The sequence below is a fragment of the Peromyscus maniculatus genome, chromosome 1 (assembly GCF_049852395.1).
Source record: "Peromyscus maniculatus bairdii isolate BWxNUB_F1_BW_parent chromosome 1, HU_Pman_BW_mat_3.1, whole genome shotgun sequence".
NCBI classification, from domain to species: domain Eukaryota; kingdom Metazoa; phylum Chordata; class Mammalia; order Rodentia; family Cricetidae; genus Peromyscus; species Peromyscus maniculatus.
Window position 1 is genome coordinate 172,609,226 of NC_134852.1, and position 18,242 is coordinate 172,627,467.

General features: G+C 38.6%; 1 protein-coding gene and 1 non-coding gene across 2 annotated transcripts in view; one reads left to right on the forward strand and one right to left on the reverse strand.

Moving 5' to 3' along the window:
- LOC102922596 (aldehyde dehydrogenase, cytosolic 1-like) overlaps positions 1 to 16,805 on the reverse strand; it is a 35,657-nt gene extending 18,852 nt beyond the window's left edge. The window contains exons 1-6 of the mRNA XM_006985411.4: positions 16,668 to 16,805; positions 12,253 to 12,357; positions 6,307 to 6,447; positions 4,352 to 4,481; positions 1,977 to 2,038; positions 275 to 403 (exon numbers count right to left, since the gene is read on the reverse strand). Coding sequence (XP_006985473.1) covers positions 275 to 403; positions 1,977 to 2,038; positions 4,352 to 4,481; positions 6,307 to 6,447; positions 12,253 to 12,357; positions 16,668 to 16,733 — 633 coding nt within the window. The 5' untranslated portion in view covers positions 16,734 to 16,805. The remainder of the gene's footprint in view (positions 1 to 274; positions 404 to 1,976; positions 2,039 to 4,351; positions 4,482 to 6,306; positions 6,448 to 12,252; positions 12,358 to 16,667) is intronic.
- On the forward strand, positions 8,050 to 8,155 carry LOC121826944 (U6 spliceosomal RNA). The gene has a single exon (XR_006069104.1). It is a non-coding gene; the product is annotated as a U6 spliceosomal RNA (small nuclear RNA).
- Positions 16,806 to 18,242: the final 1,437 nt, after the last annotated feature.

The following is an 18,242-nucleotide window of genomic DNA, read 5'->3' on the forward strand; positions in this document are numbered from 1 at the left end:
AGATGCCATCAGGCCAGTTGTAAGCTGGATGATGAAGATAGAGCTCAATAAGTAGTGGGTTACAAGGTGACTCGCTATAAGCCTCTGTCATTACTTAGGTGGAGACAAGATTGTGCTGGCTGACAGAAGTCCCAGCCTGTAGTCCTGCTGCTTTCATCTGCATGATTGGGCAGGAGCCATGTGTGAACAGCAAAGCTCACAGTGGTGTGAATGAGGCCTGTAAGGTAAATAGGGGACTCTAATTTGCCTGCATATTTAGACTTTGGAGACTCACCTCTTTTATTAAAGAAGCCATGTGAAGAGCAGTGAGAGGAGTTTGCTCTGCTGGCTTGACAATCACGGTGTTCCCACAGCAAAGGGCCGGGCCTATCTTCCAAGTGAACATCACCAATGGACCATTCCACTAGAGAGCAAAACAACGGACTCTTTGTATCACCCAAAACCACATTTGTTAATGATGCCTGCTACCGTGATAAAAGTTGGCTAGCATTTTAGAAGTTGTCTGTAGTTATCTAGTTTATTTTATTAAAGTTCACAAAAGAAACTAGCAAATGATAAAAAGCTCAGGTCAAACTATATAGGAGAAGGGAAAAGGAAAGAGCTACCAAATTCAATCAAGTCCTGTTATTTTGAATTCTTATTTTACAAGGAAATGCTACTACTGCTAAGTAGTTAAGCACTTTGTAATTTATTTGCATTTTAAAAATGTGAAGTCCTCTTCCTCTTTCTCCCTGGATGGCACTTATTGTATTTTATCCAATAGTATAATTTGGTAAAATTCACATCCAGGAGATTGTGTGTTCATGTGTATTAGAAAATGATCTTAGTGACTTAAACATATTGAATGTTTTCTCCACACCAGCGATCTAGGCTCAGCTGAGGACAAACAACATTGTTAGTGGCAAAGAAGTGTCACATTTACAATGTGAGTGCTTGAGTTCTGATCCCAGTAAAACAGCTATAAGAAGTCAAATGTATGACCATTTCTTTAGTTATACATTCACCACCCATGAGTGGTGAAAACAGTCCTCTCTACTTTAGATGAATGTCCTCAGGAGTAATTACGAAATGATGTATGCCATAGCACATACCTGTCTCCTTGTGTTAAATCCAGGGTTTGATCCCCAAAAACAACAAAAAAAAGCAGAAGTTAATGTTTATACTTATCCAACAGTCCTAGCTGCTAGAGGGATGTAGGTATGTTTGAGTATTTTTTAAGCCTTTGAAGTACTGAAAAGTTCCATTACATACATTGATATGTTCAGTCTTTCTAAACAAGAGTCACTGCTATTCTGAAAACTCCAGGACATTTCATTGTGTTTTGACTTAGCCTTTTAAATTAAATAAGCTGAATGTAGACAGTGTACTGTTTTAACCTTCGAGGACATCTGATTACAGTCAGAACATGATTTTTAGGCAGAAGAATTTTGAGTACCCTAACTTGCTATTTAAAAGTACAATACAGGCCATATACTCTTCCATTTGTCATGGAGATTATTATTTCCATTTAAATCAAAAGATATTTTCCAGGATTTGAACAATCTTGCTGCTGCTATTGTCAATGGTGGGAATTCTCAAGAAGGAGACAGAAGTATTGGGATCAGGGTATCCTTCTGTGTCGCACTGAAAGATCCCAACACAGATGAGCCATGACAAACTTTTGTCATATACTTATAAATCACAGCTCTTAAAAAAACAGCATAATTTCAAAAACAGCCTATGCAGTAAACACTTAGGGCTTATTAGGCAACATTAAAACACTCTCAAATGGTACAGCAGTGTGTTGAGGGGTTTCTGGACCAGATAGCTCATATCCAAGAAGCTCAATTATAGGAATATGTATTTCAGGCTGTCATGCTTACTGAATTTAGTTCACACATAACCACCACATAAGCTTCACTCGTATGGTAATGGGTTTCACATCAAATGGAATTACAGCTTTTTCCCCACTTTGGCAGTCATGAAGGAGAACTTACAGGGATAATTTGGCCACACACCCCAATAGGTTCACGTCTTGTATAAGTGAAAATATCTCCATCTGAAAAACAGAGCAGACACAGTTTCCATTAAGTTAGAATGTGGTGGGCATGCATGGCAGGGAGATCTGAGATTGGTATGAGAGCAACCACATAGTGAATAGCAAAAGGGAAACAAAATCTCCTATCTATAAAATTAATAACATAAACAATGCAGCCTCAAACAGCAATTTGAATAAAAAGATCAAGGTACATGAAAATATTGACAAGATGGGGAAAGATTTGACAAGAAGTTAACACCATTCCTTATATTCCAAGACGACTGACTTCTACCTCACCATCATTCACAGAGTGATACAGAAAGGTAATTGGAGGTGAGATTTTCTCTGGGTAAGGGCAGAGCCATGTGCAAATGTTCCCAGGAGCAACAACTTTTAAGAAGGCAAATGATTTTAAATAGTAAAACATCTCCAACAAATAAGAAGTCTTCCTACAGACTTATTCTAGCTTTGAGGCTTCCTTTTTCCTACCTAACATAAATGTAATCTCTTATTTGATGAACAAAATATCTGAAGTAAAATGTGGTTCTTTTCTGACTTGATTTGACTAACTCTCATGCCTCACTACCAACACACACCTAAATGTATGTTGGAAGAGGAAATCTTAATAGAGAAAATGCTGCCATCAGACTGTTCTGTAGACAACTCTATGCAGCCTTTGCACACTTAATGATTGACATGAGATTTCCCTGCCCACTCTGAACAGTGTCATCCCTGAGCAGATTGATCCTGGATTGTATAAGAAATCAGGCTGAGCAAACCATAAAAAGCAAGCCTACAGGAAGCCATATTTCTTCATGGCCTCTGCTTCAGCTACTTTCTCCAGGTTTCTGCCCTGAATTTATACCTTCATTTCCCTCAGAGATGGAGTATAGTGTAGAAATACAAGTGAAAAAGACCCTTTCATTCAAAAACTGCTTTTGATCATGGTGTTTTATCACAGCAAATACTCATTTTGATGTGGTCCCATTTGGACTTTTGTTGATGTATATTTTGTTCTGGCTGCCACAGGAACCTACTGCTACCACACAACCACTTTTCCTGTCAATATCTACAGATACTTTGAATGGATTATTCTATGTTTCCTAAGAGTAGAGTAAGAAGCACAGAAGAGCCCCCTTCATAGTACTTCTGTCGTCTCAATCTCATCTTCTAACTTCCTGGCTAATACCTCTTATACTGTGTCCTCCAGTAAGATCGGAAGTGCACATCATAGAACTGAAGTGAGTTATTTGAGTTCCTAAAGTCATTACAGTTAGAGAAGTGAAACTGCCTCCAACCCTTCCAAAACTGATTCCTTTCTCACATGAAATATTTGTCATGTGTCTGTTATGCTACTTGCATACCTCACTGTAGCATGAATCCTATATGTTCTTATTAATAAAAACAAACCCAGGAGCCAGGTATTGGGGAAACACTGAAAGATGAGAGAAACAAAATAGGCCACAGCTAATCTTACATTACCAACTTCTCAGCCAATCTTGTTTCCTCAAACTGGAAGCCTCTAGGTCCTCACCCGAATCTTATCTTAACAGTTGCTAAAAGTTTAAAATGCCTAAAAAGCCACTAGTTCCTGGTCCTCATGCCTTATATACCTTTCTGCTTCCTGCCATCACTTCCTGAGATAAAGGCATGTGTCTTTCCCAAGCAAGACATGAGATCTCAAGTGCTGGGATTAAAGGTGTGTTCCACTACTGTCTTGCCTCTATGTCTAATCTAGTAGATGTTCTGTTCTCTGATGCTAGATAAGTTTTATTAGGGTACACAGAAAAATACCACCCCATTTCTTTACTAAGTAACACACAACATTTCCTTACAAAGATTCTTAACTCAGCTGGTAATCAGCTTCATCTTGCTTTGGCACTTTTGGAAAGCATTAGTGTGAATTGGGATGTTGAAGTACACTGACCTAAGCATACTGGGCTTGAATGGGCAGAGATTGGCACAGCTGACTCATTCTGGACATGCAAAGACTTAGGTAATAATATCACAGAAGAGATGTGAATGGCATTATGGGAATGGAGCTCAAATAAGTAATTTCTGTAGCCAGTCTGAAAGGTGTGAATACTGAGATATCTCACTCAAATTCATAGTTGAGTCTATGAGAATATTCTTAATTTAATTCTGTATAAACTGTCCATAATGTTGACTCTTAACAGAACTTCCAGCATTAGACTGTATCGAGTCAATGTGAAGAGGAAAGTAATTATTTACCTAATTGATGGCACATCTATCAGGGAGAATTTGAAGGTGTGCAGCTCTGCACTAATGGCCTCACCTCTAACATTACATTGGCAATTTCCCAAAGGTACTTACCACTTGGTATTGTTTGGCCATGGATCTTGTCAGCCCAGCCTGCACAGTACTTTAATGTTTTTATGCTGATGTCTAAATCCATCATGTATGCGTGGGGAAAGACTTTCCCAGCATTCATTGACTCCATTGTCTGAAAAATAAATAGTAATATCAAAGTCTAAACTTTCAGCAATAAAAATTAGATCCAGAATATACAGTCAATGTTTTTAGTACTTATGCACTAGAGAGTTTGGAAATATAAGGATTCTTAAATCTAATGTTCGTTTTAAGAAAGAATCAAATGACTTGTCCATGGTCACATAACAAGATCCTGGTGGGAGACGTAGTGAGATTCTGATTGCCTAACCTCGCAAATCTTTCTGTCAGACCTTAAGTACTTCTGGCTAAGCACTGTCTAAGAGCTGGTTTCTTAAGCACACAGCTGTAAAAATGATTCTTAGTCTCCACGTCCTATCAGCATTCCAACAAGTTTGTACTTGTCATCTCACTATAGCAACAATTTAGTGTTTGCAACTATTCACAATGTCACAATAATCATCATATTCCTCTCATGTATAAACAATCTGCTCATACAATTCTAATTGTATGTTCACATAATTGTAACAACTGTATCTTTCAACAGGAATTTGTCATATCAGAGATTTTAACTATAAACCCCCTGTTTGAGAAATATTGTCATAATGATTTCAATAATCTCTTCTCTCAGAGCTCAGTAAACACCATGGAAGAGAAGGCAAAAAGAGTGTAGGAGCCAGAGAAGATGAAGACTCCAGGAGAACAAGGCCCTGTAAATCAACTAAGCAAGGTACACATGAACTCACAGGGACTGAAGCAGCAAGGACAGGGCCTCCATGGATCTGCACCAGATATATTAAAGTTTAAGCTTAGTGTTTTTATGAGACTCCCTGACCATGAGAACAAGTGGGACTCTCACTCTTGTGCCCACTCTTGGGGCTACTTTTCTTCTGATTGTTTGCTGTGTTCAATTTCAATATGATGGCTTTTACTTTATCTAATTATATTTTATTTTATCATGTTTGGTTGTTATCTCTTAGAAGCCTGTTCTTTTCTAATGACAGACTAAAAGGGAGTGGATCCATATGGGGGGGTGGAGGAGGAACTGGGAGGAGTAGAGGGAAGGGAAATATAATTAGGAAACATTGTATGAGAAAAAGAATCTATTTTCCATAAAAGGAAAAATAAAAGATTATGAAGCTCCACATTTTCTGATCTTAGCAGTCAGTATCTTCTCCTCCCATTTTTATGAAGACTTTAAGGATGCTTTGAAATCATACAATCCACTGGGTGGCCACCTGGCAAGATGTACAGATTTGATATTGCCCACTATCTTAAATTAACTCAAATATGACTTTATATCTATTCTTCTCTCCCTATGGCTCTCAATAAGACAAATGCAAAGAGCTAAGCTTTGGGAAATGCTGATGACTGTCAATAGAACATTTCAGTTAGTATACATTTATTTCAGAGCTATCAATTCTATTTTGGCATGTTTTGAACAATGCAGAATCCTTAAGGAATGAATGATTCTCAATAATTGCTGAATTGCAGATTTTTTAATAAAGTAAAAGTTTGAAAATCTTATTTTCCCCTAAGATAATAAAGCTAATAACATTTATTCTCAGATGTAACTTTTATATCACTTTGTTTTCAGTTGGCTTTACTAAAATTCAAAACTGAAAAGACAAGGAAATGTATCGTCCATCCATGTTCTATACTGACTATCTAACTATTGAAATTAGAAAATATAGGTCTTGAGAGCATAAAGAGCTTTAATAAGAATAGCAAAACTGGATTCTGGACTCTGAGATGTTCTAGAGAAAATGCAGGTGGTAGTTTGTGGATCTGGCTCTAAATCAAACTGAGCAGCCACTTGGAGCAATGAGTGCTCTCAGGAGCTTCCCCAGTGGCTCCCATTGTTTTGGGTTAATACTCACAGTGAGCAGCAGGTGATCTCTTTCCATTAAGGCAGCCAGCTTGTTCAGCAGGCGCCCCCTCTCTGAAGCATCCATGGTGCGCCATGGGGAGCCAATCTGAAAAGCCTGTCTTGCAGCCTTCACAGCCTTGTCAACATCTGCCTGGAAATCACACAGCATTCAATTCAGGATGTTCAAAACACTAGATGAGCAAGAACAATATTGCACCCTTATAAACTAGGACACAGTCCTCACAAACAGAATCTAGGTCTCCATTATCTCAAAGTGCAGAACATTCCACACACTGGGCACCACAGTATGCTGGAATTGTTTCTCTTGAGCAATATTTCAATTAAGCTCCATAACCTTATCAAAGAGTTAAACTCCTAGAACAGAAGTGCTGTTTTAATAGTTGTTACTTTATCCCATTGTAGTAGAACACAGTGTTTATTTTATTTGAAATAAGTTTCTAGTGAATTGACACACTTTATCTCATTTGATTCAGAAATTGCTATAAGAAAAACCTATTCCTAAATTCATAGACAAAGAAAATAAAGCAAAAAGAGAAAGGCTATCTCAGGACAAATAGAGTAGCTGTAAGCCATGTGTCCTGCTCTTCTCTCTACATCTGCCAATTAGACCCTCATGTCCATAAACTTTCATAGTCACTCATCACAGTGCTACCACCTGGGTGAGAATTGGGTAAATTTATGTGCTCGTGTTCAATGTTTCACATTCAAAATAAAGACCTTTGTGTATGATAAGCCCCTAGCATAATAGTGATCCATCCTACTCCCTAAATAAATAGAGAAGAAACTCTCTTTTATTAATAATATACTGCTTATAGCATCATTAATTGAAACAAAATAGAATAAGAAAGTCACACTCATATTGTTTAGCTTTTCTGTTTTTGCTCATGTACTTTTTATCACCACTGCATTTTTCCTTTAATTTACTCCTTTAAATTTCCTAAGCCACTTCCCTTCCACACCGCCAGGGTCACTCTATTACTCTGTAGATCCCTACTCATGCTTCTTCTAGTTCACCTGCTGAAAGCATCACTGCTCCTTCCATTTCTACTCCATGTGCTGTTTTAACTTCATCAAGTCAACTGCAAATAGTATGTATGTAAGGACTATTCCACAACTATTCATCTACAGGACTCACTAATTCATGGAACCCCATAAATCAGATGATCAAAAGAACAGTGGCTTCAGCTTGTTGTAATGAACCTTGAGAATGAGAATACTGTGGTCTTTAAACCACACATTTTAAACTAGTGAGACACAGCCCTGTGTGGATCCCTCTGCTCAGTGTTCTGTCAATGGCCTTTGCTTAATAAGAGCTTCCTGATCTCACCGAGGGATGAAGAGAAATGATTTGACACATCTTGTAACCAGGATGCAAAAAAAAAAAAAAAAAAAAAAAAAAAAAAATCAAACATCAAAAACCTGCCTACAGAAAACTGTTATGAGTAAATTTGTTCTTATGGTTTTGTCATTTGGGTTATGACCGTCCTTTTCTCAAACCAGATATTTAATCTTACAGGACTAGAAATAAAATAAAGACGTGAATTTTTAATTTGAAAAAAATGGATTCTGAGTTCTCCTTTTTTAGTTTTGAAGCACCCTAATATCCATCCACTGTATGGCATTCTATCAGTTGGCTAACAATAGGACAGTGGGGTACAGTTTGTCTGAAATATTCTTTAGATGGGAGGAACACACAACTGAACATCACATTATCATTATAAACACAGGCCTCATGCTAACTTCAGCAGCACATATACTAAAATCGGAATGATACAGAAAAAACTAGCATGGCCCCTGTGCAAGGATGACACACAAATCATGAAGCATTGCATACTTTTAGAAAGCCAAGACAAAAATAAAATAAAACAAGTGAAGGAACATATTCAAGACCAGAAATGGAAATAGAAGCATTAAAGAAAGCATAAACTGATGGAATTCTGGTAATGGGAAATCTAAGTAAACACATGTTTCCCTTAGAATCCCAGAAGAACAATTCCCCAAATCAGCAAAAGATAATTTAAATTCATGAATGCTAAACTTATGATGTACTATTTACATGTTACACACCAGACATCCTTTCAATAACTATACTTCTGATGCTGAGTACAAATGCTAGGGAAGCGGTAGATAAACTATACTGCTTTGAGAATAATGGCCAAAATTCTCTGCCCATTCAGTGTGTACACAGCTGTGACAGGCCTCATGACATCATCTATGTTAGCTGCTACACATTTCAGATCTCAGTGTTGAATTCAGTGTAGAATCTGAGGGTGCGGATGGTTCACTCTACTCTAAACTGAAGTTGTGCCACAACTTGTTTGAAGTCCGTTTTCCTTATCTTTAAACTCACAGCTATCTCACACTTTATATAGACGATATTCCTAACACTCACAAGATGGGGTTAACTGTAGACAGTTACTAGAACTGTAATGTCCTAGAAGAAAACCCAATATGAAAATGATTACACAGCATCCTAGTCCATTCTAGCACATCCTTTCAGCTTCTCTACCCTCTACTACATAGGCTTTTATTGTTGTACATTGTAAACAGCCTCCCATTCATTCTCTTCCCACTTTCTGTTTAATGCTACCAGGTTAACTTTTCACATAATTTATCTTATCACATTCCTTTGGATGTTTGTAACTCCTGGCTTCATCTACAATCCTAAGAGCAAAGATCAAAGATTTCTATTTGACTTTCAGGTCTAACATTTTCTGTACAGACTTCACTTGCCAACGACTTCCTGTTGACATTTTCTCTGCTCCAGCTGAGCCAGCCCTTCTCATTTTTGCTCCTGAAATCTTTTTGCATAGAGAATGTCCTACCAGCAAGCCCATATACTTCCAAAATCTTACACATTTTTCAAGGCCTATTTTAATGTAATAATCTATCTCAATAGTCACCAGACACCCAGCTCACTGGTAAATAATAATCAAGAACTGGTTAAGCTACAAGAAGAAAGACAAGTTCTTTATTACCACAAGTTACTATTGTACTTAAGTATCATGAACCCTGTTTTAGTGATAAACAAGGAAATCTTACCTTATGCTAGTAAAACACAGAAGAATTAGAACCAACATTTGATGCTACATCTGATCTCCACATTCAATTTTCTCAGCAAGGATGCTCAATAGCACTACTTTGTTAAATAGTCACTGCTGTTGTTTAGTTACTCCATATGTATAGAACAGTGATTTTTCAGTCCATTCATTACCCTGTGAGACTCCATTTGAAGAGTAGCTTTTGATTCCATTTGGAGGGAGAAAGATGATTGTAGCCCCTAGGTGGACCCAGGAACTCTATCATGTACCACCTACCTAGCGCAGTGTGATTGAATGACTTCTTCCTGGGGATAGAAACTAGGCCATCCTGTAAGTCTACTAGGGAGAAGTGAAAGTGTGTGGGCAAGTAAGCAGATTAAAATCAAATCAAGGAAAGCAGAGAAAAAACTAATCAGACACCCAGGAAATGGTGCAACTCCCTTGCCTGGTTCCCATAAAGTGATGGACACTTAACACTGTAATGGCATGGCCTCTGAAGAAGCTATTGTCTGATACCTTGTGTTTGTGTCAGGTGCCAAGGACTCTTTGACTCACCTGGGTCCCTGCTATTGAAGCAGCCTACTAGACAGTCAGTCCGAATACATGTTCACCTGTCTGAACTGTCATTTTCTGTTCTAGACCCAGTTTGGCTTTTGATCTTGAGCTTGGCAGTTGAGCTTGGCAGCTTCTCTCTCCCAAATGACCCCAGGCCTCCCCTATCAGCTCTGCCAAGGCATGGGTTCTTTACCACTAGAGATTCTTTCTAACCCACTTCTGAAATATCTTCAACTGTGCTGCAAACTCTTTAACTTGTATTCATTGAGTAACACATACATACTTATACAGTGTTACAAATACACTTACTTTGTGATGTGTGGTGTGAGAATTAATGTTAGTGATTAATACTGTAATAAAGAATTGGCATTCTCCACAAGCAGATGAATAAGGTGGGTGGCTCTTCTACCAAATTGCTGTCATTTAAATGGCTAAATCTTGGGAATTTATTGCTATTCAATACAGTAAGACATTATGGAAAGACATAAATACATTCGTCTACATTTTGGATATGACACATAATCCTCCTATGACTTATTCTTGTTGATATTTATACAAAAAAATCATACTTTAAGTAATTATTTTCCATTATGTGACAACATTTTTTGCACTATCCAATAGTACAAGTCTCATAAATGTTTTTGATAGTATTTTCTTTCAAACTTCAAGCTTCCTGAATTGTCAATTTTTATTCAGGGGCTGGCATTTCCAAGACAAATTTGAATTAAACAGAAAACAGTGACTAGGTTAACTGTGATTTACTGTCATCAAATTGTGTGGCCTAGGGAAAATAAATATTATAGTTTTGAAGTCAGAGCCAATGAAGTGAAAAAAAAAATGTATTTGCTCTGGTCCCTGCCTGATTTTTGTGATACCATGAAAGGTGGGATATGGCCCAATCGCAGCCCCATTCTGCTTGTGAATGGAATCTTCAAAACCTTTAGCCTTTGACCTGATGAGAAAGTCCAGCATATCAGACTCTGCTGTGAACTTTACCAGTTTAAAGCTTTTCTCTAAGCAACGCTAGTCACTCTTCATTAGATTCCTCACAATTTGTTTGAACATCAACAATTCTAAAGAGACAATTTGTTTAATAACTCCACAAAAGGATACAGATACAGGACTGTGGTTGTAAAGCAAGCTCTTGCTTATCACAGATAATATCACTAACAATTTCCTCACAGCAGCGGTTCTCAGCCTTCCTAATCCTGTGACCCTTTAAAACAGTTCTTCTGAGGTGACTCCCCCCATAGAAGTTTTTTTGTTGCTACTTCACAACTATCACTTTACTGTTGTTGCAAATCATAATGTAAATTTCTGTGTTTTCCAATGGTCCTAGGTGACCGTGTGGAAGAGATGTTTGACCACCACCCCCCACACACACACACACACACACATACACAAAGAATCACTATCCATAGGTTGAGGACCACTGCCTTACAGGACTCATTTGTCCTGCCAACCAGGTTGGCAAAGCAACTTGGCTTGCAGCTTGCCTGGTATGAATTCTTCTCCCTGATCTTTCTACAGGAGGGGCAATTGTCACTAAGGACAGAGCAGATCAGTGCTCCCTGGCAAGGCTGCTGGCATGGTCACCAGCTTCCCGTCTGTTCCTGAAAAAGAAGATAAACCTCACTGATTGCCCCAGCAAAGTCCTCAGCCTGCTGACCTGCCAAGGTTTCTACTGAACCCAGGCAAAGAGTTTTGTTTTCCTGATGAGACCAACCCCAGTGTGAGAGCAAGATGTCCCCTAGGAGCTAAATGTTCAAGGCTTCAGGGTTAAAGCATCACGAACATGATTTTTGTTAACTGACATCCACAGATTCATAGTCTTCTTTTTGAGTGTCGTTCTTGTCATCAAGGAGAAGTCATGACTAGCTGACATGCACCCTAAATATGTGACTATATTAAAATGCCATGCCCCATATTAAATGTTAATACTAACCCTTAAGAAATGAGACAAGTTATTTAATAGTTCATGCTTCACTATGCTACAGTAGCCTCAGACCATTGAAGTTTTGGACCCTACCTCTTTACTTTAAATTCCCAGGTAACATAAAAAATGCTAACATCGGATCTATAGCCGGTGTTTTTTACTGTTTCTTGTTCACTTGATCTTATGTTCTTTTTTAAGTTCTCTTGTATCATGGTCATTTATTGTCTACCAGATGTACATATGGCCAATTTTATTATGCCAAGGACAACAGAACTTTTCCCCATATGCCTGAGCTATCATGTTTCCATGTCTTTCACTGAACTTGCAGTGGACTTTGAGCTCAGAACAGTGAGAAGCAAAGACTGCTGGCATCAACTAGACATGTGGGTATGGGAAAACTTACCTTGTCCCCTTCTTCCACATGGCAGATGACCTCCTCAGTCGCCGGGTTAAGGACAGGAAATTTCTTGCCACTCACTGAGTCATGCCATTCATTGTTTATGAAGATCTGTGGAGATACAGCAATGGCAGATAAAATGCATATAAATATGCAGTAAATTAGAGGGCTTGATAAACTAGAGTTAAGGTATTAAATGTTGCCTAAATATTATGTGTCTTTATCTGTCTAAAAAAGGTTCACGTGTGTGTCATTTAACTACTAAAGAAATATAGAGGTTAGACAATTGGGAATTCAGGTGTGTATCATTAGGACATAGCAATTAGAAGAGGCACCCTTACATCACTGGAAAATGTCTGAATTTCAATATTTGCACCCGGAATTCGAGTTTCATTATGAAACTATTTTTATGTGTATTTGACTCCATTCCTTCCTCTGTATAAAGGAAATCTTAGCCTTGTAACATGGCCATTATGAGAAAGCTAAGAGAAACATTGCTGTTAATTTCCTGTGTGCACAAAAATATTGTTAGCTAATGAAATATTTTTGTGCATGGAAAGTATTGTCACTTGTTACTTAAATTCTTTAAAGATATGTGCATTTTTATTTGTACATATGTGTTTGCCTATCTAAGTTTCTGTGTAGCACATGCATGCAGGTGTCTGAGGACAGAGGGCCTTGGCTGCCTTAGAACTGGAGTTACAGATGGTTCTTCCTAGTCAATAAGTGTTCAAAGTATGAGAAATAAGAAAGGAGAAGACCGCAAATCCCTTGAAACAAAATCCTTCACCCCTGAGATCCATGGAAAACCCTCAGAACTTCTCTCTGGTGAAGTACAGATAGGACATGAATGTACAGGAAAGACTGACAGAAAATGAGAGAAGAATGACATGATGGGAAACAGATCTTGGGAACATCAGGTAAAAATATTTTAGAAGTTGAAAACTATTCAGAAAAAATACACCAGGCAAGATAGCTAATGTTGATCATTCCCCATGAACCAGAGCAGGCTTCAAGTGCCACTTAACAATTGAATACTCTCTCTACTTACACCTCCTCAGGAAATGGACCTCCTCATAATCTCACTGTAATTGTAAGAGAGAAGAGCCAGGTAGATATGATAGAGTTTGAACAGTGACCCTGTAACTTTCAGAGGAGCTCTTCATGAAAAAGATCAGTAACAGAGAAGAAGAGCACTGGTGGAATTTACTCACAGCTCCTAAGGAGTTATGGAGACAGGGATGTGATGGGTACACTGGGATTTATAAAGTTACTGAGGCTTCCAATACAAAAGATATTGTATTTCCTTTAAAAAAAAAAAAAACAATTCTTAAATGCTAAACTCCATTTCATCTATCCCTATCAAAGAGAACTGAACTAGAGAATGAGGAGAAAAAAACACTTTGAAAGTTAAGATTATGCAACTCTCTGACTATACTTGTTTTTCTGTCTCTTTTTGTTATTAATCTGCTTGTTTGTGCCCTTTCTTGTGTCCCAAACACTGTTAAAGAAGAAAAAAATCTCCCGGTCAAGAGAACAGAATCTCTGACGTGGGTGTGTGACTTTAAGTTACAGTTGGACTGGTTCAATCACTTTGGACAAGAGACCACTCCTAGGAAGCAGGGCTCACCTTAAGTCAAACTAAAGAGATAAATGGAATAATTAGTGAGATACTGTACTTGTCCTTCATGGAGACCCCAGTCCTACTGCAGAATTTTGGATCCCTTTTCTGAATTATTCAGAAAAGAATAACTTTCCATTTTCCTCCTTCTATCACTCTTCTGAGAATGGTTTTTAATAGTTTCGTCTTCTCTGCCAAAATTTTGGACTTGCTTAGTCCTTCCTAAAAACTTCCCTGCCCTCCACGTGGCTCCTAGTCAGCCATGAGTTCTACGTCAAGGCCAGTTTGAATGACAGGAATATTCCCCTCCTTTTCCAGTTTCCTTCTGAGGGCAGCTACTGAGGTTTTACATCTGACTTGCCCTGGGGTTTTTCTTCTAAGTTCCAATAATAGTCCTCCAGATTTCATTTGGTTCTATTCATAAATTATTCCACTAATGAGACTGAGAACCCCAAGAAATGACCTGGTATTTTCCTGATATCAATAGCATATGCCTCTTGCAATAATAAAGAATAAAATTAAAACAGTGAGGAAAATAATATAGAAATTGAGACACTGCTCAGGCAAAGCCTTTTGACAAATATTTCTAACCCCTCCCTTTCATGCTTTGCAACCAGGAGATGAGTTAACAGCCATTGTTTCAACCCCTCTTAAGAGGGAAAATCAAATATAATTCTTTAGGGGACACAGTAAAAGGAATGTTCCCAGGCATAGAGAAAGCTCCCCATTGAGATTTAATTGCATACATAACTGGTAGTCTCCCATGTGTGAAATGCTGTAACCAGCACATCAAAGATATAGTGCTTACTGAGTAGACCAGAATTACATAGAAGATACATGGAAAAATCAAAATTCCCTGAGTGGCATTGTTTATTATTAACTAGAGAAGTATTTGAACACCAAACAAATGCATTCTTGCCTCTTAAATACTTAAGCCCATCATTCTTCCTCAAATGTCATTATGTAATATGTTTCCAGTGAGGAAATTTCAATCTGGAAACAACTGTTAAGGAACTACTGGTCCTGTGCTTATACTTGGGACTTTAAGGAATACCTCAATTTTCTAGTGCTTTCACCTCATTTTAAATTAATAAGTGCTAAAGGAAATAATTCAGAGGAAAGACAGTTCACTTTAAAACTTCCTACACACACACACACACACACACACACAAAGTCTTAGCAAAATTCATAAATGACAAATTAACGAAAGGAAGAGGGGGATCTTGATGCCCAAATTACCTTTTCAATTGAAATCATGCAAATCAAACGCTTTTTTTGTGATTCAAATCTAACTATATAAGCAGTGTCAACAATTCCCATCTTCTTGAACTACCTGGTTTGTAGATTGTAACAGTAATTTCTTGCAAATGAGAAAGTGTGTGGAGGATGTCTATGGTGTGCACACACCTTTGACATCTGTGAATTGCTGGAGAGTGTGGACACATTATAGTCTGCATATTCTGACTTGTCAAAATCTAAATCTAAATTGAAAACACTTTCTCTCAATCAAAACCTTGTGAAATCATGCCTGAGGACACTTCTAGCTGCTTATGGGCAACAGCCAAGTTCTTAGCTCAAGTTCTATCTGCAGAACTTGTCCTAAGCAAAGAGCCCCTAAGCCAGGCAGCTCTACCACTTCAGGTGCTTGGGAAAATGCAAAAGCTTTCAGTGATTCAAAACCACATCCATTTGCTCAAAAGGAAAAAGAAATACATGAGAGAGGGCATCAGGCTCTTCTCATTAACTTTAACATTCTTGGATTTCATTGTTTAGTTTAGAAGTGAGACTGATTCTCTCCAGAGTTGAACAGTTCATCTCTCACTTTGTTTTCTTCATTATACTGAAACACAGCTAAATTTAAGTGACTTTTCTAATAACTGGGGTGTATGTTGTGGTGGAGGGAAGGTGTGTGTGTGTGTGTGTGTGTGTGTGTGTGTGTGTGTGTGTGTGTGTGGTGTGTGTGTGTGTGTGTGTGTGTGTGTGTGGTGTGTGTGTGTGTGTGTGTGTGTGTATGCGTGTGTGTGCGTGTGTGTGTGTGTGTGTGTGTGTGTGTGTGTGCTATATTTATTTCTTAATTTTGGAATCTTAAGATCTGCTAAAGAAATAGCCATGAAACTACTTAGTAGACACAATTACAAGAGTCCCTCAGGACAAGCCCAGTCCGATCATTTGCTCTCCCTGGCTGCAGATTCCAAAGCCTGGGTCAGCCTCTTCCTCTTGTGCCTCTAAATATTTAGCAGCTAGCAATGGCATGTTTTCTCCAAAAAAACAGCAAACTAGCCTGGAGAAATAAACAAGTATTGTGCCTATCTCAAAATAAGAAAAATAATTCAAGTCCATTTGGGGGGTTGGGCAGCAGCCTCCATTCAATGTTCAGGTTTAGATCCTCCAACCTCAACAATGTCAGCAAATACATGGTTATGTTTTCCTACTTCAGTGTGCTATTTTGAGAGAGGGAGACACTTTTCCGAATGTCTGGCTTTTTCCAGGAAGTTCCTCTGTTTGTCTGCCTTACCATAAGCACTCACTGCACAGGGTTAGTAGAACTGTTGCTCACCCTGGTTCTTTGCACTCTGCCACAGGAACTGTTTGCACAGAAGAAAATCTCTTTTCCTTGGACATATGTCAAGATATAAACTCGTGAGAGGTTGTCTGCTATGGTTTAGAATTCATCACGGAATCAGGCCACTAACTTAGCAAGCATTATATTTTTATGTTAGCAAACAGCTCTAACAGAAACTGCAATTGACTTATACTTTAACCAGGCCCCCAGGGAAAGCCCCACTTGCAAGTGTCTTACCTTGGTATATTGGATCTTCAAGTTGGCCAGCGGGGCAGGGACTTGAGGTTGTGCAGGAGAAGACATTGCTGGTTTGGCTCCTGGAACACAGGTGACAGGCTCAGCAGTTTGGTTCTGACAGAGCACTTGATCCTTTTTATTTGCATGCAGGAAGGATCATTTGCATATTGGGATATGATTGGATGGGCAGTCTCAGGGCAGGGTAGAAAGGACAAACTCTCTTGTAACACTTAGGGCTGGGAACCTTAAGGAACCTGCACCTCAGCCCTGAACTTCCATCTGGAGACTGCTCATTATTTAGAGATGAATTAGTTTAGGAAGCTCCTGACACTGGAAGTCAGTTATTGTTTTCTGGGTCTTTCATGACTTTTTATGTTCTTGTGTAACTTTATGTTCTCTGATAGACTGGGAATCAGGGAATTAGTGAAGTGGAAAAGAAAAGGCTCTTGTTCTCAATAGGAGCTGGAGAGAGAAGACCATGAATCTTCAGGTCAAAGCTGCCAGAATACACATCTTTGTCCCAGGTCAGAATGATGCTGGGGAGAAAGGCTCTCTCTCTAGACTGTTTTTGGCCACCTTTAAAAAGTCAGCCAAACAGGTCTATTTCCAGTCTGAGTAGCAGTCCTAGTATCAAATCAGATCCTCAAATTATCTTTGTCTTTTCAGTGGGAACAAAAAATTGTCCAGGCCTTTTCAGTCAGAGTTCATGGTCACACACAGACCCTCAGAGAGCATTATACTCTTTGAATGTGAAGAGTCTTTGAAAGCAAAAGTAATGGAAGTTTTGGGGAGGGTCTGGACCTGTGAATAATTAGTTTTCAACCTGTGGATCTCGACCCCTTGGGGGGGGTCACATATCAGATATCCTGCATATCGGATATTTATTTAACAATTCATAACAGTAGCAAAATCACAGTTATGCAGAGGCAACAAAATAATTTTATGGTTGTGGGTCACCACAACATGAGGAACTGTATTAAAGTTTCACAGCCTTAAGAAGGGTGAGAACCACTGAGTCTTACTAGAGTCCAGGCACTATACAAAGAAAGATTGTAAACTGCACCCCCTAAGAGTTTAAATTCTGAACAGTTTGAGCCAGGAACGTTGTAAAGGGCAGTTTTTAAATGTAGCATTTTCATTTTGAATACAATGCTTCTCTATGTTGCTGCTTCAGCACAAGTTAGAGAAGGAACAAGATAAAACTCTTTGGATGCTCTGGTTATTAAGAACGAACAGTGACAACTTCTTTGTAGTACAGTTGCCATCTCCCCTGCATGGGGACTTAGCTAGGGGCAGGAACAGGAGTTTGGGATCCTGTTCTCTTTCCACCCTGAACCAAGCTTCTCATTTTGTAAACACACAGAGGAATACAGCTTATGATCATAGGCCTCACGGTATAAGTCTGAAACCTCACTTCAGGCAAGGCATATCCAGTCTGTTATTCCTCTTTTCCACCTCTGTCTTGATAGCCATAAGATGATCCCCACATAGGCTCAAGATCAGCTTGGGGTCCCCTCAGGAGTAGTTACATACACAGAAATTATGTTTAACCTTTCATTCATCCTGGCAGGGATT